The sequence below is a fragment of the Scyliorhinus canicula genome, chromosome 9 (genome assembly GCF_902713615.1).
Source record: "Scyliorhinus canicula chromosome 9, sScyCan1.1, whole genome shotgun sequence".
In the NCBI taxonomy this organism is placed as follows: Eukaryota; Metazoa; Chordata; class Chondrichthyes; order Carcharhiniformes; family Scyliorhinidae; genus Scyliorhinus; species Scyliorhinus canicula.
The window spans coordinates 45,817,584-45,838,032 of NC_052154.1; the positions used below are offsets into that span (position 1 = coordinate 45,817,584).

Genomic DNA, 20,449 nt, shown 5'->3' on the forward strand with positions numbered 1-20,449 from the left:
CACCATCATTAGTTCACAAAAACTAACAGCAACTTCAGGAGACCATATCACCGAAATGCAGAATTCTTTTTCATTTGTTCATGGCACGTGAATGCCGTTTTTTCTAATTGCCCTTGAAATGGTGGCGACCCGCTTTCTTGAATGGCTGCTGTCCATGTGATGTAGGTACACTCAATGCTGTTATAGGGTGGGAGTTGCAGGAGTTCGAATCAATGACAGAGAAGGAACAAAAATATTTCAAGTCAGAAAGTGTGCGACTTGAAGGAAAGTTTGAAGATGGTGGTGGTCCCCATGCACTTGCTGCCCTTCTTCTATGTGGCAGAGGCCATAGGTTTAGAGTGGGCTATCGAAGGAGCCTTGCAATTGATACAGTGCACCTTGTAGATGCATACTCTGTTGCCACAATGTGCCTACTTTTCAGGTAGTGGGCAGCGTTGCCAAAAAAGTTGGGTGTTTTGTAGCTTAAGTGCTATTTTAGCAGCACTTATTCAGGAAAGCGGAGAGTATTCCATCACAGTCAGTGATTCAACGTTTCTCCAGGTGTGCTTTGGAGGTTCCCCCACAATCAGTACCAAAACCTCCACTTTCAAATTGTTAGTCTCACTGGAAAAGCCCTTTAAAAAGTTACAACTTGTGAATGAGGTGTAACTGGGTTTTTAAACTGCATACTAACTTTACTGTCCGTGAAAAGTGAATTCTACAGTGGTGGAATGTCAAATTTCATCAGTGAGATTAAAAATTCCATGTAATGTTATTAGTTTCTTTTAAAGTTTATATTGATATTGTACCTTCCAAATCCAATTATTTATTTTATACTCAAATTTAAATTAGGGGAAGGTTGCAGTGCTTTTACCTTCCAAATTTACTGTGAGAATACATTCATGTGATTGGCTGCTTACTGCAAGCATGGAATTCCCCTTGACTTTGCATCAAATTTAAACCTCCATCAGTAAGGAGGAGGATTGGACCAGAGATTGCTAGACCTTTGTCGGTCAGCAGCAACTCCTGCATGCAAAATCTAGCCCATTATTAGTTTTTAATCACAGTTGAAGATCTTTATAAGATAGTAAATACATAATTATAAAAATGCAAATTTCCATTATTTTTATTATCCAACAGGAAAGAGACAAGGTAAACAATACCAGTGGAGTAAAACAAAATATGGATTACCTATAAAGTGGGGTCTCCATTATTTGAAGTTTATATTTAAGCTTCTCCAATTGTTCACAAAGTTGAACTCCTTCCACCATGGAAACGTTATTCGATTCAGATTCCGGTGCAGAATCAATAGTTGAAATATTCTCTCTCAATTTTACAAATTCCTTATAGATTTCCTCACACTTGGATAACAGACGATTATATTCAGCAACAAGATTAGCAGGAACACGATCTTCAAGAATATCATAGCACCTGAATTTAAAAACAAAAAGTGGATGTTTTATATAGCAGAGGTGTAATTTGTAACAAGCCCAGATCTCACACTCTAGTTATTTAACCTATTAGCTACTATTGTATTTATAGTCCCAATCTGTTTATTAGAATTATAGTTGAATTGGACATAATGAAAATATTTCAGGTCACAGATGCATTCACTCCCAATTCTGGTGCAATTAATTTGTTGCCAAAGATTCCAAGTGAAGATGACATAAACTTTGGTTTCATCTCTTTTGTATTTTGATGCACGGTACTTGTGTTAGTTGATAATAATAAAAACAAAATTCAGATACCAACTTCAACAGTATTGCTTTAAAATAAAAACATTGATTTAGTAAGGAGCAGAACCACAGAAATCAAAAAAGCTAAACTAGTGAGTAAACTTTGCCTGGGGAGCATTATGATTAGCCTCCGAACTGCAGTGGGGAAGGAACAATTGGTCATAGCTCCTGCAACTGACTGTTGCCAATAACTGTTCAATATTAGCCGGTGACGGTACTAAACGTATGCACAACGCCCTCACTGTGAAGTAATCTGTCAAAATATCAAAGTTTAAACATGAATATTTGCGCAAAGCACCAAAACGGACACTGGCACTCCATCAGGGGGCAAAGCTTTCAACAGAGGAAAAAAAGGAGTGAGAAAGAGAAAACCCTGTGCATTTATCGCAATTCAGTCATTGATAAATCCTCCTGTTCAATTAATACTAAAATCCATTTTAATCACATGGTTTTAGAGATAGTACTTTTGTCAAGCACAGATCAAATTTCAGTTTGCTTAGAGCACCACCTAGTGTCAGGAATCAACAAGTATTTTTCAGTGAGAAGTCCTAGTATTAGCAATGAAACCAAATAAGGGGTGTGGTGAAATAAAGGATTATCGTTAGCCTTGAAATTGAAGATAAAAATTGTGGAGGATCTTCATAATACACGGATAATGTAGTCATGAGTGAATTATAAAGATCATATAATCAGAAATCACTAGAACATAGGACATAGAACAGTACAGCACAGAACAGGCCCTTCGGCCCCCCTAGACTATCTAATTTCACCAGCGGTTGGATTAAAATTGGCTAAAATTAAAGATTGAGGCAGACATTGGCTACAGGCAAAGACCACCAGTAATATTTTAGAAATATAAAAGCAAAATATATTTCAAATGCTGGAAAGCAGAAATAAAATGCTGGAAATACTCAGGTCCACAGCACTCTGTGGAAAGAGAAACCAAGTTAAAGTTTTAAGCCGATTTGAGTATTTTTTTTTGTATTTTAAATAATGTTAAACTTGTTTTCATCTGTTACTACGTCAAATAATTAATTTATGGAGTTTCTACAGAATATTTGTGCCAGTTGCACCTTTACCACCATTTCATTGCATGGTCTTAAATGTTTTTACAGTCAGTTTTAATGTTTCCTGCAAGCTTACTTTCATACTCTATTTGCCCTTTAATTCAATCGTGTTGTCCTCCTTGGCTGAATTCTAAACAGCTCGGGTCTGCTGTTTTTTCTGGCCGATCGGTATGCCTCTTCCTTGGACCTAATACAATTTCTAATTTCCCCTATAAGCCATGGTTTGGTCAACATTCCAGTTTTATTTTTGGGTCAAGCAGGAATGAACAATTGCTGCAGTTCACTCATGCGCTCTTTGAATGACAGTGCAACAGGGACATTATCATGCATTAGAGATTACACATTTAAACCCAGCAAGCTTGTGATTTCTATTAAGTCAGTTGTAGAACTTGACAAAATATACTAACAGCTTTAATCTCGGTTCACAGCATTTGACAAAATAATCAAAGTCATCATCGTCATCTTCATCCCAGTTTCTCCAGATGTGTAGGAAGAAAAACCTACAAAACATAAAATGTCAAGAAATTTATACCTATTGTTACAATAAATATGTTACAAATAAGTATTAGAACATGAGAATGAACTCATTTGAAAGGTATTGAAAACATCCAATTAACCATAGATGGCACTTGGTAAGTCATTCATTTGGAGACTTCGCTCATGTTTGGGAAAAAGTTCCCAAAAGATTTTATTAGGATCCCAGCCCAAACCCCAACTGTGGCTAAGATGGTGGACCGAAACCTCAATATTTCTGTTTACTTTTTAGATTGTGTGGAAAGAATTATTCACTCCAGGAGTGATTGCATGAAAAAAATAGGGCTTTGGTATTTCTAAAACAAAATGTTATAAATACAATGTTAAACTTTTTTAATTTTCACCCAAAAAGAACAGCTTACAATCACCCGTTAACACTACTACACAATTTACCATTAAACAACATGATCTTAAAATCTCTCAATCTTAAAATTAACAGGGCAGAGTGTAATACTTGTGGTACAGAACAAATTCTGGCCCTGGTTAGAACCCCTTCAGACTCTGGCTGAATATCTTCAAATAGTTGCTTCCACTGGGTGGTTTCAGTCTCTTCCTTGTCTTCAGACAAGACTGCTCTGCTTTTAAAATTTTACTCTTGTTTTTAAACTCTCCTACTTGGAAAGAATTGTGGACTCAGTCAGGTAGATCAGAACTCGGCTCCTCACTCTCTCGAAGCTTCTCGAAACTCACTACCGCTCTGCCTTTCTGAGCTCCACCCAGAAATGACCTAATTTCTCCATGCTGAAAATACTGCAAGTTTCAAAAATATATCAACTCCCCAGGGATTTCCGAGGCAAATCACTATGCATTAGCCCAGACTGAGAAAGACATTTCTTGTCAATTTCATCTGCTGTTTCCTAGAAGCAAAAACAAAATCCTTTTTAAACAAACACATTCTAACATCAGGCTTTTAACCCTTAAGTTTCCCACTACATTTATAATGCAATTTTCCTAACATCTTCCAATCATCAATGTTTTCTGAGCAAGCTTTCAATCCTGGGACTCCTGCTTTCAAGAAACTCTACCAAAGACTGCATCCTCCTTTTGTATCTACTGATGATTTTTAGCATTGCCAAACACTAAATAAAATTTAAAAAATTTTAATTTACAATTTAAATGTAGGTTTAAAATAGTGAAAATTTGTCACATGACTAGGACACATCATATACCTAAACGAAATGCACTTTTATAAAATAAATGGCAGTCAATAATCTTCCACATCTTTAAGTTAATACTTATTTAATATGGGACTGAACAGATCTGTTAAATTCTATATTTATTTTAAAAGGCCAGTGACAGCATGTAGGTCAATAACCTGTTTAATGCCATGCCCAGAATAGTGGCAGAAAAGAGCGGGCTGAAATTTGCGGTGACAACACACCGAAACTGTCAAAGTTAGCTCTCACTACCCCACTGAAACTGACAATAACTTCTGGAGTTGGCTGAATTATGTGGAAATCCAGAAGCTGCTGTCTGTGATCCTACACTTTTCCACCGGTTGAGGTACACCCACACAGCCCTCCCCCACTGCCCCCAACAAAACGCAACCCATTGAATAGAGAACTTCTACTATTATGCTGCAAAACAAAAAGTTCAAAAAGCCTTGAATATGATGTAACTGTATTTTTAATAGCATGCTAGCTTCAGAAAAACAATCAATGCCTCATTGGCCTTGAAAAACTAATCTTACATTTGTGGATAGTCAAAATTCTCAATAACAAGTTCCACTTTTTCAAAAATGGTAAACAGTTTCATTGAGCTTCTAGCTTAAAGCAACTTATTGCACTGAAATTTTAAATTAAAAAGTGAAAGATATTAAGTGCTTTTAACTTCCCGGTTTAATGCTTGTAAATACTTCAATTTAATTGGCTGCTTACCTGCATGCTAATATCACTGTATGAGCGATACCAATGCCACAATATGGGGGGGCCAGTTTAGCTCACTTGGCTAGGCAGCTGTTCGTGAAGTAGGGAGAGAGCCATCCACAACCCAGCACCCCATCCCACACTCTGTATTGTTCAGCTCCAAGATTCTGCACCATGGAAATAGCTTTTATCTAACCCTCTTCGAACAAATAAAAGTCTAAATCTTAATTCCAGGGAATGCAACCGTTCCAGCAGAGATTCAAATGAAAAGAGGGCATAATAAGAACATGAGTGCATGCCTGATTTTGAACACCCATGATTTTTTTGTTTGTTCGAACTAATAGATGGGAGGAATGTGTAGGTTGTGAATTGGGGACTGCATTTATTCTCCAATCACATGACATGAATCTCAGTGCTGGGCAACAGTTTGTTGCATTTGTCATTTGCTAAAACCTAACCTAACGGAGAAAGGGCAATCCTGTTTTCTGGTTTCAGGTGGGAAGGATTCCAAACGTAGTTTGTTGTTCAAGATCATTGATTAAATATGTATTGGCTGGAATTTTCCCAAAGATCTAATGATCTTTGGTGTGGTTTTATCCTTTCCAAGTGCTATTCGACAGTAAAGGCAATTTTTGGCAGCAGCAGTGTTATTAAAAAGGTAAAGTCGCCATAGCCCATGATGACCAAAGTCTGATTTCCCCTTTGAGGGGAAAGAGCTGACTGGTGGTGATTTAACCTGGGGATCACTACACCTCAGGCAAGGGGCAAGGTTGAAAGGTGGGGCTTTCATGAATAACCTCAGCCAGTATGGGAATTGAACCTGTGCTGTTGGCCATACTCTGCATCACAAACTAGCTGTCTAGCCATCTGAGCTAAACCAGCCCCCAAAAGCAAAAAGAAGAAACTAATCAAGCATGGTCAATGATCTGAACCCTGACATAGTTATTTTTAAAAATTAAACACGAGCCTTTCATTCAATCTATTACCGGAGATGTTCAATAGCGAGGGCTGTTTGGTCAAACTCTCCCGACTCATCAGACACCACATATAGTTCTTGCAATGGCACCAGGTGCTTTTTTGCCTCAAGGAAACTTTCCATTGCTTCTGCGTCAAGTGGATACGTTTCAGACTCATAAAGGAATGGCTCTGTTAACTTTACCACTGCCCTGTGGTTCGAAGTCTCCACATCTGTTACCTGAAATTGGAAGCAGATACCTTGTTAAAAAAGAACAAGCTATGTACTATTTACTATTTTCAAATTTTTCAATCAGTATGATTTTGGCAGTGTGAGTTTGGCACCCAATCTGCAGCACCAGCAGTGAACTGAAGGCAGGACATAGAAACTGAAGGCCCTTTGGAAAGGCGAGCAGCAACCATGGATGGGCATGTCATTCATGGGGGTCATGAAGCAAGAGGGGCCAGTGCTGACAAGGGCAGGGATCTACAAGTGACACCAACGTTTTCTGATGCTTCCAGAGGCATCGACGGAGATAGTTATTGTCCAGAACACAGATGTCCGAAACCATCCACCTGGAAAGGTTCCACCTCATATGAAACAGCACTCTGTTAATTACAAGTATCGGATTCTTGGAAAGTACACCCTATGTCTTGGATAGTGCCTTCTTCCCCTTGCAACCACTTTGCGATCCTTTGGCCACATCCTGACCAGGGGATGCCTCTGTGGTCCGATACCCAATATCAGAGTAATCTTTTCCCATTTCCACTTTCTCAGCTGGCACTCGTAGGTCACCAGTGCTTCCTCTGCCACCTAAGTGGCTCGATACACCTCTCAGGACTCCTACCTCTGACAAATACAAGCCTCTCAGTACCAGCAATGGCAACTTGTGTGCAGCCAAGATATGTCTCTCTTTTAAATGAGTTGCCCAGTGTACCTCCCACTTTCTCTGTCTTCTAGCTTTGACAAAGGGTCATTTGGACTCGAAACATTAGTTCTTTTCTCTCCCTACAGATGCTGCCAGACCTGCTTAGATTTTCCAGCATTGTGCCTTTGGTTTTGCCCAGTGTACCAGTTAACCCTCATGCTTTCCCTGTCTGCATGCCCATCAAAACCTGACTCATCCTGGACAATGCATGTTCCTCATGCCTATAAAATGAAAATTCTAACCACTCAGGATTCCTGTTCATGAGCTTAATGAGCACTTCCCCTATATTTAAAGATTGCATTGTGTCCCAGAGGTGGCAAGATCCAGTGCCGCCCTCCGGGAACACAATTTTCAAGTCACGCATGCACACAATGCATTAGAACAGCCCAAGGGGGGGCAGCACGGTGGCGCAGTGGTTAGCACTGCTGCCTCACGGCGCCGAGGTCCCAAGTTCGATCCCGGCTCTGGGTCACTGTCTGTGTGGAGTTTGCACATTCTCCCCGTGTTAGCGTGGGTTTCACCCCCACAACCCAAAGATGTGCAGGTGGATTGGCCATGCTAAATTGCCCCTTAATTGGAAAAAATGAATTGGGTACTCTAAATTTATAAAAAAAAGAACAGCCCAAGGGAGTCGCAGGAGAGGAAATGGTGCTCCAGAGAAAAGCATTGTAATCTTCAGTCAAACAAAATTGGACAAGCTTCTTCAGTACTGGAAGGATAATTGCATGACAAGGAACATGTGGAAGTATTAAGGACTGAAATTTAAAATTGCTCAACATAGATTTGAAGTGGTGTAATTTGAGAAAGGACTAAATAATTTTCACACTTTTCTCACAGCATATTCAAAGCATCGCACCTCATTGGTATAACCAAGGGATTGAAGCCCATTAGATCTTGGGAGTGCACACATTACTATAATGTGCTGTGTTTGTGCAGCACTGAAAGCAGACGTACCAACATGCAGTAGTTAGCATCACCATTTGCATTTATTTAAAATAAAAATTTACCTCAACAAGCACCTCAAACATATCATTGGACCAGAGTGCTTGCCATCCGTATGGTTCTAGAACCTTCTCCAAATATTCTGCAATGAAATCTTTCACTTCTGATGGTTTAGCATCACCTGTTCGTTAAAATCATGAACAGTGAATACTCAATGACTTCAAGACATTTAATCAAGAATTTTACATAATATTCTGCATGATGAGTTTAATACAAAAATATTGAATGTCATTATGCAAATGATATCCATGGATATTGTATAACTTGCTCTATAATATATATTATCTAGTTTAAATTTTTAAATGACAACATAACAGTTTTAAATAACTTCTTGGTCTTCAAGGCACCTTGCAATATTCCAAAATATCTGTTTTATATTAGAATTGATCTTGTGTAGCCCAGGCAGCTGCATTCTATTAGAATTAGAACTGGCTGGTCTGTCAGAGCCTTAAGGGCCATATGTGTGCAGTCGATCACATCCTGTACCTGGAGATATCTCACAATGGCCCAAAGCCCAAGGGTCTCTCAGTCTGAATGTCTGGATTGGTGCAGAAATGCATATACTTGCTGGCCTTCACCTTGATGCACCAGCAAGACCTCAGAATCTACCTCCAGAGTCCAAAGAGTCAATTAATGCAGTGAGATGGGATGATATCGTAGCAGGATCCTCCACTGAGGCTAAATGGGTAGTGCTTAAAAACCAAAAAAAAGGGAGCAATCACGTTGCTGAGAGTGTACTATAGGCCCCCAAACTGTCATGGAGAGATAGAAGGGCAGATATGTGGAGAAATCTCAGAGAAGTGTTAAAATACTACGGTAATAATAGTAGGGGATTTCAATTTCCAGAATACTAATTGGGATAGGCAAGTTTGAAAGGCTTAGAGGGGGCTTAATTCTTCAAGTGCATCCAGAAGAGCTTTTTGAGCGAGCATGTAGAAAATCCTTCAAGAGAAGGGGCAGTACATGACCTAATTTTAGGGTGTGAGGTCAGGCAGGTGGCAGAGGTGAACTTTCGGTGATAGCAACCAAAACTTAGTAAGTTTTAGGATAGTTATGGAAAAGGCAAAGAATGGACTGGAAATAAGGGGCGAAATTCTCCCCTACCCGGCGGATCCCGGCGTAGCGGAGTGGCGCCAACCACTCCGGCGTCGGGCCTCCCCAAAGGTGCGGAATTCTCCTCACATTGAGGGGCTAGGCCCGCGCCAGAGCGGTTGGCACCACATCGACTGGCGCCAAAACCGGCAACAACGGCCTTTGACGCCCGCCGCCCGGGCTGGCGGAAAGGCCTTCGCCGGTGCGTCAGCTGCCGCTGACGTCACCACCGGCGCATGCGCGCTGGTGATTCTCTTCCGCCTCCGCCATGGTGGAGGCAGTGGCGGCGGCGGAAGAAAAAGTGTGCCCCCACGCCACTGGCCCGCCCGCCGATCGGTGGGCCCCGATCGCGGGCCTGGCCAATGTGGGGGCACCCCCCGGGGTCCAATCGCCCCGCGCCCCCCCCCAGGACCCCGGGGGCCTGCTCGCGCCGCCGATCCCGCCGGCACAGAGGTGGTTCAAACCACGGCAGCGGGAGAGGCCTCTCAGCGGCGGGACTTCGGCCCATCTGGGCCAGAGAATAACAGCAGCACAGAAACCCGTAGCCTCCCGCCGGCCCCCCGCCATTCTCCGAGGCTGGTGGCACGCCGACTTTTTGCGGGTGGGAGAATTCTAGACATGGCGGGGGCGGGATTTTCAGCAGTCCCAGGCGATTCTCCGACCCTGCTGGAGGTCGGAGAATTTCGCCCCAGGTTTCTGAAGTGTGCGTGTGTGTTGGAGGTGTGGGGATTATGGCAGATTCAGGAGACTCAAAATAGTGGATGCCCTAGAGGGGTATAGAAAGTGCAGGGCAGTACTTAATGAAATGAAGAGAGGGCATGAAAAAGCACTGGCAACAAAATAAAGGAAAGTTCCACGGTATTTTAAGTATATTAAGGGCAAGTTAACCAGGAAAAAGAGTAGGTCTGTTAGGGGCCAGAGTGGCAAACTCTATCGGAGGCAGAAAGATGTAGGTGAGATATTAAATGAGTACTTTACACCCGTGTTCATGATGGAGAAAGAGAGTGTATGTGTAGAAAACAGGGAGGGGAACTGTGATATAATTGAGCAGATTAGCATTGAGGGAGACGGTGTCAGTAGTTAGATGCTTCACCGCGTCAGGGTCCCAGGTTCGATTCCTGGCTTGGGTCACCGTCTGCGCGGAGTCTGGTTAACTTGTGTCTACATGGGTGTCCTCCGGGTGCTCCAGTTTCCTCCCACAAGTCCCGAAAGACGTGCTGTTAGGTGAATTGGACATTCTGAATTCTCCCCAAACAGGCACCGGAATGTGGCGACTCAGGGCTTTTCACAGTAACTTAATTGCAGTGTTAATGAAAGTCTGCTTGTGGCAATAAAGATTATTATTATAGTAGCTTCAAAATGAATAAATCCCAAGGCCCAGATGAGATTAATCCTAGGCTGTTGTGTGACGAAAGGGGCTCCGACGATAATTTTCAAATCCTCTCAGACCCTGGAGTGAGGTAATTGTGGGGTTGTGGTTAGCCTTAGGAAGATGGTCACAACCCAGTTAGTGGGATAGGGAGATTATATAACTAATGGAAGGAGCCAGGTCTGTAGCAGGCAGTTTAGCTTTTAGTTTTGACTAAGAGCTTGAAGCTGAGCAGGAGCTTTTGCCAAAGGCTGTCAGGTTAAGCAGTAGTCTCCAAAAGACAGCAAGACTTGCAGCTAGGGTCTAAACAAGTATCTCCCTCTCTTCAAACAGAATTTTCCAATAAATCTCTAGCCAGCGGATAACAAATAGCCCCATGTTTGATTGACCTGTGATGGGCTTTGCTTAATTGGAGTGTTTCCTTTATTTTTAAGAATTGTTTAACTGTTAATTGTAAGCTATTTTTTGTGATGCTAATGTGTTTAATACGGTGTTAAGAATAACATTTGTTTGAATATAAAAGATACCCCCTTGTCAGTGGAATCACTCCTTGAGCGATGTATCCTTTCCTCAGTTTTAAAATTTGGAAAAAAAAGTGTCTGGTACCCGAACAAATGTTGGGGTCTGGTCCAGGATTTTAACAAAATCCAATGGGATCCAGGGAAACTTTGATCCAAAATTGGCTTAGTGGCAGCAGGCAGTGGGTGTTAGTCGAAGGTTATTTTGACTGGAAGCCTATGTCCAGTGGTGTTCCACAGGAATTGGTGCTGGGTCCCTTGCTGTTTGTAGTGTACGTTAGGAATCCAGATGCAAATGTGGGGGTATGATACGCAAGTTCACATGCCACACAAAAATTGGTGGTGTGCCAAATACCACGGACAAAAGCTTGAGATTACAGGGTGTTATAGATAAGCCAGTTAAATGGGCAGAACAGTGGAAACTGGAATTTAACCCTGAAAAGCATGAGGTGATGTATTTTGGGGCCTAACAAGACAAGGAAATATACAATGAATGGAAGGACACCAGGAAGTACAGAGAACCAAAGATCCCTGAAGGCAGAACAGGTAGACAAGGTAGTTAAAAAGTCATGTGGGATACTTGCCCTTAATTGCTGAGGCATGAATACAAGGGCAGGGTAGTTATGATGGAGCTGTATAAAACACTCATTACGCCACAGCTGGAGTAGTGTGCAGTTCTGGTCACCACACTATAGGAAGGATATGATTGTGCTAGAAAGGGTACAGAGGAGATTCACCAGGATATAAGGAGAGGCTGGATAAGCTACGCTTTGTTTTCCTTAGGGCAGAGAAGGCTTAGAGGGAAACCTTATCGAGGTGCACAAACTTTTAAGGGATATAGAATGGGTAGATAAGAAGAAATTTTTCCGCAATAACCAGGGGGCGGAGATTTACAGTAAGGAGGAGTTTAAGAAGGGATTTGATGAAAAACGTTTTCACCCAAAGAGTGGTGGGAATATGGAACTAACGGCCTGAGAGGGAGTCGAGACAGGAACCCTCACAACATTTTAGAAGCATTTAGATGAGCACTTGAAACTCCACAGCATGCAAAGCTACGGACCAAGTGCTGGAAAGTGGGATTAGACGAGATTGTATTTGATGGCCGGCAGACACAGTGGGCCAAAGGGCCTCTTCCTGTGCCGTAAAACTCTATGACAGAGGATCCCTGGAATGATTCGGTGGTGGACAAGTTCAACACCACATTGACCTTCAGCCCACAGAATGGCTGTGAACTCTCATGGGGCTGAACTTGCCTTGCAGCATGCACACAGAGAAAGCCTCTCTGGAGAGGTACGAATATACAAAATAGGAGCAGAAGGCAGCCATTTGGCCCCTCAGACCTGCTCCAGCCCACAGGATGGTTGTGAACTGCCATGGGGCTGAACTTGCCTTGCAGCATGCACACAGAAAAGCCTCTCTGGAGAGGTACGAATATACAAAATAGAAGCAGAAGGCAGCCATTTGGCCCCTCAGACCTGCTCCACCATTCAATAAAATCATGGCTGATCTGTTTGCATTTCAAATTCCACATTACCATCTACCCTTGATAATCTTTGACCCCCTTTGCCCAACAAGAATCTACTTACCTCTGCCTTAAAAATATTCATCGACTCCGCCTCCAGAGGCAGAGTTCCTAAGTTGAACAACCCTCAAAGAAAAGGTTTCTCATCATCTGTCTTATAAGGGCCGCTCCTAATTTTAAACAGTTCCACCCACAAGAAACATCCTTTTCCATGTCCACCTTATCAAAATCATTTATGATCTTATACACTTCAATCAAGTAACCCCCTCACTCTTCTAAACTTCAGTGGAAACAAGCCCAGTCTGTTTAACATTTCCTCAGAAGGCACCACAATTACAGCTTTCAATCAAGTAAATCTCCTCTGAGCCATCTCCAATGCATTTACATTCCCCCCTTGAATATGGCCTTTTACACAAACGATCCCCTCCCTTTTCCCCCATGCATTTCTTCTGTTCAAGTGCCACTGCCCCAATGTCGTGCTCCTGCAGTGTTAGCACATTATCTCCCGCACCCCCCCCCCCCCCCCCCCCCCCGCACCCCCATTCAAAGCTTTGTATGCTGTTGTCCTCACTGCTCTAGCTTCTCTGCCATGCTGGTTCTCTCAATGGCTGCACATGAAGCCAGCACTGAGCTCCTGTTTGCTTGCCATCTCCTTTTACCAGGTGCAGCTCTGAAGCCCTGTGGTTTGTGTGCGCCATTAGTAAAAGTCAAAAACTGCTGTAATATTGCTCTCAATTGGCCAATTCATTATCCTCCCATCGCAGGATGTGCAAAGTCCGCAATCAGGAAAAGGGGGGGGAAAAAAAACAAAAGCCATTGGGTATTCTGAAGCATACAAAATTTACAAAGATTTTACAAAACCCTCACACCAAACCACTGCCTGAGTCCATTTCCAAACAGGCCTGAAATTTCTGCCTTCTGTGTTTCTCCATATTAATTACTGTCGGAAAAATATTCTTCAACCTCTAGTTTCACTTGTGTATCTGCCCTCTTTTACTCGTTATTGTCAAAGGTAAATACTTCCTGTATCTGTTTTGTCCCTATTCATTTTAAACATCTGGATTTATATTACAGTAGCATTTTCAGTCTGTGTTACTTATTAAGAAATTAATTTACAAATACCAATAGAAATAACAAACCCAAGATGTAGTCCTGGTAGGCCCTGTATCGCTCATAATAGGTGAGTTGGGTTGTCGCAATAACTTCTGGAAACTTGGCTGTTCCTTGGTACGAAGGAGTTTCCTTCTTGGGATTGTCACAATTACCTTCACTTTCCACTTGATCTTGAAAAGAGATCGGGTTTAAAATTGAAAATAACATTTGTTGTCTTCAACAATTGGAAATAAATGGACTGGTTCCTTACTAACACTAGTTTTAGGTACAGTATTGTTGTACTAATGGTATTTCCCCACAGAAGCACTAATGGTATTTCCCCACAGAACCAGCAAAGAATCACAGGAAATATTAATTACTCTTGAAGAATAAGTGACATTGAACCCTGCAAGATTAGCTGGCAAGATATCACAGCCCATAACCCACGAGGGGCCACACTATTTAGATACTTACAGATAGCTACATTGCCAACAGATCCATTGGAGTTGTCAACACCACTGTCCACTGCAGGAAAGTGAGAGATTCAGTTAGAGAGCTTTGCTGGGAACAGGAAAATGCATTTGAAAAAAAAAACTTAGTAAATCAAAACACAGGATGCTTCACTGTGTCCATATATAGATATAGTTGCACGGGTTCCTAGCGCTTGCAGCACTCTACCAACCATCTAGCTCAGGGGTGGGCAAACTTTTCCGTGCAAGGGCCACATTCAGAAATTCACAATTCACAAAGGGCCGCATAGTATATTAAGTAAAATAATTACTTCACCCGGTTATGATTCTGGGCGCCTCATATAGAACATAGAACAGTACAGCACAGAACAGGCCCTTCGGCCCTCGACGTTGTGCCGAGCAATGATCACCCTACTCAAGTCAACGTATCCACCCTATACCAGTAAGTAACCCAACAGCCCCCCCCCCCCCCCCCCCCCCCCCCCCCCCCATTAACCTTAAAAAAAAATTTTTTTTTTTTTAAATTTTTTAATGACTTGGTGGGCCGCAGAAATACCTTTGGCGGGCCGCATGCGGCCCGCGGGCCGTAGTTTGCCCACCCCTGATCTAGCTGCTGAAAGTTCAATCCTACCAGGCACGTTGTGAAATTGAATTCTATAAATCCGGCCGAAATGACAATGAAATTAAGCAGAGTTTTCTAAACATCCAACTGGATCATTAACACCTTCAGGAAGCTGACCCTGAGCCAGGTCAGCCTGACAACACGGTGACTCGGACTGTCCTCAGGGGAGGTAGTTATGGGGAAGTACAGACATGTTAATGTCATCAAAAGCCGAAACACAAATATGTTTAAAAATCCACTGTTTGATGTAGCTGAGCCAGAGTGAGCCACGTTAAACAGACATAACACTGGACATTTAGGAGCTGTCCTCCGGTGTCTGGGGCGGGCTCCTCTCCCTCTCTCACCTCCTGCACTCACTGCCAGCTCAGCCGAAGGCTCAGGCTCCAGCTCCGGCCTGTCCGCCAGTCCCGCTGCGGCCTGGGCCAGCACTGCTGCTGCTGCCGCCTCCACCATCCCGTGTAATAGAGCGGGATTCCCGATGCTGAGCTGCCGCTGCCGCTGTCGCTGTCTATGCCTCTGTCCCCGGCCGTTAACACCCACCTCCCGATTCAAATTCTGCCGCCTACTCGCCCTCATTGGTTGGACAGGCGGCTGAACCAGCGCTCCCCTCAGTCAGCAGGAATCACAGCGCCCCCCTCAGTCAGGAGGAATCACAGCGGCCCCCTCAGTCAGGAGGAATCACAGCGCCCCCCTCAGTCAGGAGGAGTCAGTGTTTCCCCTCAGTCAGGAGGAATCACAGCGCCCCCCTCAGTCAGGAGGAGTCAGTGTTTCCCCTCAGTCAGGAGGAATCAAAGCACCCCCTCAGTCAGGAGGAATCAAAGCACCCCCTCAGTCAGGAGGAGTCACAGCGCCCCCTCAGTCAGGAGGAATCAAAGCACCATCCTCAGTCAGGAGGAGTCACAGCGCCCCCTCAGTCAGGAGGAATCAAAGCACCATCCTCAGTCAGGAGGAATCACTGCGCCTCCTCAGTCAGGAGGAATCATAGCACCTTCCCTAGTCAGGCGGTATCGCAGGAGGAATCAAAGCACCATCCTCAGTCAGGAGGAATCAAAGCACCCCCTCAGACAGGAGGAATCAAAGCACCCCCTCAGTCAGGAGGAATCACAGCGCCTCCCTCAGTCAGGCGGTATCGCAGGAGGAATCAAAGCACCATCCTCAGTCAGGAGGAATCAAAGCACCCCCTCAGACAGGAGGAATCAAAGCACCCCCTCAGTCAGGAGGAATCAAAGCACCCCCTCAGTCAGGAGGAATCAAAGCACCATCCTCAGTCAGGAGGAATCAAAGCACCATCCTCAGACAGGAGGAATCAAAGCACCCCCTCAGTCAGGAGGAATCACAGTGTTTTCCCTCAGTCAGGAGGAATCACAGCGCCTCCGTCAGTCAGTAGGAATCAAGATACCACCCTCAGTCAAAGGTATGACAGTGCCTCCCCCCTCAGTCAGGAGGGGAGACAGCGCAATCCCTCAGTCAGGAGAAATTACAGTCCCTCCCCTGAGTCAGCATGGTAGCACAGGGGTTAGCACTGTGGCTTCACAGCACCAGGGTCCCAGGTTTGATTCCCCGCTGGGTCATGGTCTGTGCGGAGTCTGCACGTTCTCCCCGTGTCTACGTGGGTTTCGCCCGGGTGCTCCGGTTTCCTCTCACAGGCCAAAGGCGTGCAGGCTAGGTGGATTGGCCATGCTAAATTGCCCTTAGTGTCCAAAAAAGGTTAGGAGGGGTTATTGGGTAATGGGGATAGGGTGGAAGTGAGGACTTAAGTGGGTCGGTGTAAACTCGAGGGGCCGAATTGCCTCCTTCTGCACTGTATCTTCTATGTTCTATGAGTCAGGAGGAGTCACAGCACATCCCCTTATTCAGGAGGAACCATTGTGCACCCTCAGTCAGAAGGACTGACAGCGCATCACCTCAGTCAGGAGGAGTCACAATGTTTCCCCTCAGGAGAAATCACATCACCTCACCTCAAGTCGGGTGGAATCACAGCGCACCCGCTAGTCAGGAGGAATCACAGTGCACCATTTCAGTAAGGAAGAATCACAGCACCTCCCTCAGGCAGTATCACAGTGCACCTCCTCGGTCAATAGGAATCACAGCGCCTCCCCCAGACAGGGGGAGTCACAGCGCCCCCTCAGTCAGAAGGAATCACAGCGCCCCCTTTCAGTAAGGAAGAATCACAGTGCCTCCCAAGTCAGGGGGAGTCACAACCCTTCCCTTCGGACAGGAGGAATCATAGTGCACCCCATCAGTCAGGAGGAATCACAGCGCCTCCCCTAAGTCAGGAAGTATCGCAGCAACTCCTTAAGTCAAGAGAAATGTCAGCGTCTTCCCTAAGTCAAGAGGAATCACAGCACACCCCCTCAGTCAGAAAGAATCACAACGCCCCCCCCCCCCCCGAGTCAGGAGGAATTGCAGCACCTCCCCTCAGTCAGGAGGAATCACAGCACCCCCATAGTCAGGAGATATCACAGCGCATCCACCCCCCCCCCCCCCCAGTCAGGAGGAGTGACTGTGCACCCCTCAGTCAGGAGCATTCACAGAACCCCCCCCCCCCTCCCTCAGTTAGGAGGAATCACAGCTCCCCCCTCAATCAGGAGGAGTGACAGTGCACTCTTCCATCAGGAGGAGTGACAGCGCACCCCCTCAGCCAGGAAGAGTCACTGCGCCGCTGGCCAGTGCAAAGATCACACAGCCCAAGTAATTTGAAGGGTTGCTTCAGCAAGACAAAGAAATAACTTGATTTTTATTTTCAATTTTTTGACTATTGGGGGATTGGGAGGTTAATGATCATTCCCTGTTGTTACTGAAAATGAGCTGTACTTCCCAGTGCCATCCCTAGGTCTATAAATCATTGTTCTTAGTGTCTGGGCTCTTATCACCACAGCCAGCTCTTCCTGCAAATGCATCACTGGCGTTGTGAAATATAAAAGAGCTCATTTACCTGTGCACAAAGTAACATTTGTCCTTGAACTTTGTTTGGACATTGAATCAGATAATGGTTACAGCACATAAGAAGGCCATACAGCCTGTTTTAATTGTGCCATATCTTCGCAAGAGGAGCTCAGCTCATCTCACCCTGCCCTCTCCAACAATGAGAACATAGAACATGCAGTGCAGAAGGAGGCCATTCAGCCCATTGAGTCTGCACCGACCCACTTAAGCCATCACTTCCACCCTATCCCCATAACCCCATCTACCTTTTTGGTCACCAAGAGCAATTTATCATGGCTAATCCACCTAACCTGCACGTCTTTGGACTGTGGGAGGAAACCGGAGCACCGGGAGGAAACCCACGCGACACGGGAAGAACATGCATACTCCGCACAGACAGTGACCCAAGGGAGAATCGAACCTGGGACCCTAGCGCTGTGAAGCCACAGTGCTATCCACTTGTGTTACTGTGCTGCCTCAGTCTCTCTCTCTAGCTACTCTGCCTGAACCTCTCAATCCTCCTTCTCTAAGAACTGCTCAGCGTATTTATCCACATAACTGAAGTCTCTTGTCACTGGAACCATTCTCGTAAAACATTTCTTGCCATCCTGCTAAAGTCTTCATATCCTTCTTAAAATGTGGTGCCCAGACACGGTACTTCATTTGAGGCCAAACCAATGCTCCTGCTCTGCTCCCAGGCTTGCTTCCTGACCATTCCACTCACAGTCTCACTCTCTCTGATCACCCCTTTCACAGCCTTGCTCTTTCTGACTTGATAGTGGTGCTCAAAAGCACATAGTCTCGACAGAGTAGCTAGAGAGCAATTGTCTATTTGGCAGCAGAATCGAGAACCAGAAGTCACCAATTTAAGGCAATTGCCAGAAGACTGGGAACAAAGTTGGCTAACGTGCCTGGAATCAGAGAGTGGTGGTGATGGTTTGCTTTTCGGACTGGAGGAAGACTGTGGTTGGTATTACGACCACTGCTTTAAGGATCTATATTAATGGCCTGCATTTGAATGTGCATGGCACAATTACAAAACTTGCAGATGACTCAAAACGTGGAAACAGTGTGAACGGTGAGGAGAACAGAGACTTCAAAAGTACAAGCTGGCTGGTGGGTTGGGTGAACACATGGTAGATGAAATTTAATTCAAGTGTGAAGTGATACATTTTTGGATGAAAACCAAGTGGGGCGATTCAAATTAAAGGTTACAATTCGCTAGTGTGCAGGAGCACAGGAACCCGAGGGTAAAGGTTGAATCACAGAATTGATGTGGCGCAGAGGGGACCAGTCAGCCTATCGTGCCTGCACTGTCTCTCTAAATGAGCATTATGATTCAGTGCCATTCCCCTGCCTTTCCCCCATACCCATGCACATTGTTTATATTCAAATAATCATCTAATACCCTTTTGAATACCTAGACTGAAGGTGGCAAAGCAGGTTAAGAAAGTGGGTAGTATGGCATATGGGATCCGAGAAACATTGAGCACAAGAGTGAGAATATTTTGGTGAGCCTTCATAAACAATAGTTCAGCCATAACAAGAGTATTGAGTCTAATATGAAGTACCACAATTTAGAAAGAATGTGAAGGCTATGAAGAGGGTGCAGAAAAAAATACAAGATTGATTCTACGTGTGATTAATGTAGAAATTATTATATATTATATTTTATATCTGTTGCAGGAATGTTTAGGAAAGCCTTGGTATATATTTGTTGCAGTAAAATTATTAACAAACCTAGGTTAAATTACCCAGACTGTGTGTGTTCTAAAGCTGTAATTAAAGAGTTGTTAAAGATTGAGATAATTATTGATTTTAACCACTTGGTTACAGATCAAGGGCTAATAAAATCATGTTTTGATTGCTGGAGATTCCTTGGAATGTAGATAATTTATGGGGGCATAATGTTTAGTCTGAGCTAAGCACGTCATGGAACTTAGTGAGATACAGATGATGTAATTATTGGAAGGAGCCAGGTTTGTTTGTAGTTTTGCAGTCTGTTATAGTATTTTAAGTTGAACAGTAATTTTGCAAAAATGCTGTTAGGTTGAGCAGAAGTATACTGGATCTGCTCTTGAAAGGAACTCTCGCCAAAAGTCTCTACACAGTTCAGCAGGTAAATCTGTTTTGTTAACTTTATTTAAAGTGGCATTTGAACTGTATTGAAAATGAAAACGAAATTAAAATCGCTTATTGTCACAAGTAGGCTTCAAATGAAGTTACTGTGAAAAGCCCCTTGTCGCCACATTCCGGTGCCAGTTCGGGGAGGCTGGTACGGGAATTGAACCATGCTGCTGGCCTGCCTTGGTCTGCTTTAAAAGCCAGCTATTTAGCCCAGTGTGCTAAACCAGCCCCTAAGTGTGCTAAACCAGCCCCTTGTGTGCTAAACCAGCCCCTTGTGCGCTAAACCAGCCCATGGTTGTTTTGGGTATTATTGGGTTGTATATTTGGAGTTAGTAGCAGGAATGGGTAGTAAGTAAATGTTTCCTTGTGTCTAAGAACTGTTCAGCTGATAATTGTAAAGCTATTCCTTTGACGTTAATGTGGTTAATTCTGTTTAAATTAAAGTTTGTTGAAACATAAAAGATACCTCTTGGTCAGAGGCATCACTCCTGGGGTGAAGTATCCTTTTCTCACAGTTTTACTAATAAAAAAAAACTTGTTTGGGATTCTCGCCTAGTATCCTAACAAATGTTGGTGTCTGGTCCGGTATTCTAACAGATGACCAATTGACTTCTGTTAACATCGATTGATAAGAGAAGTTGCGAGG

At 44.0% G+C, this 20,449-nt stretch overlaps 1 protein-coding gene across 2 annotated transcripts in view; it reads right to left on the bottom strand.

Annotated features, from left to right (window-relative positions):
* Nucleotides 1-15,363, bottom strand: part of shcbp1 (SHC SH2-domain binding protein 1) — a 67,796-nt gene extending 52,433 nt beyond the window's left edge. Inside the window, exons 1-7 of one of the 2 annotated variants that reach the window (XM_038806632.1) lie at nucleotides 15,292-15,363; nucleotides 14,134-14,184; nucleotides 13,707-13,850; nucleotides 8,072-8,187; nucleotides 6,168-6,376; nucleotides 3,190-3,282; nucleotides 1,171-1,410 (exon numbers count right to left, since the gene is read on the bottom strand). In XM_038806632.1, the coding sequence (XP_038662560.1) occupies nucleotides 1,171-1,410; nucleotides 3,190-3,282; nucleotides 6,168-6,376; nucleotides 8,072-8,092 (563 nt within the window). In that variant the 5' untranslated portion in view covers nucleotides 8,093-8,187; nucleotides 13,707-13,850; nucleotides 14,134-14,184; nucleotides 15,292-15,363. The other variant, XM_038806631.1, reaches the window with a different exon arrangement.
* Between the last annotated feature and the right edge of the window lie 5,086 nt (nucleotides 15,364-20,449).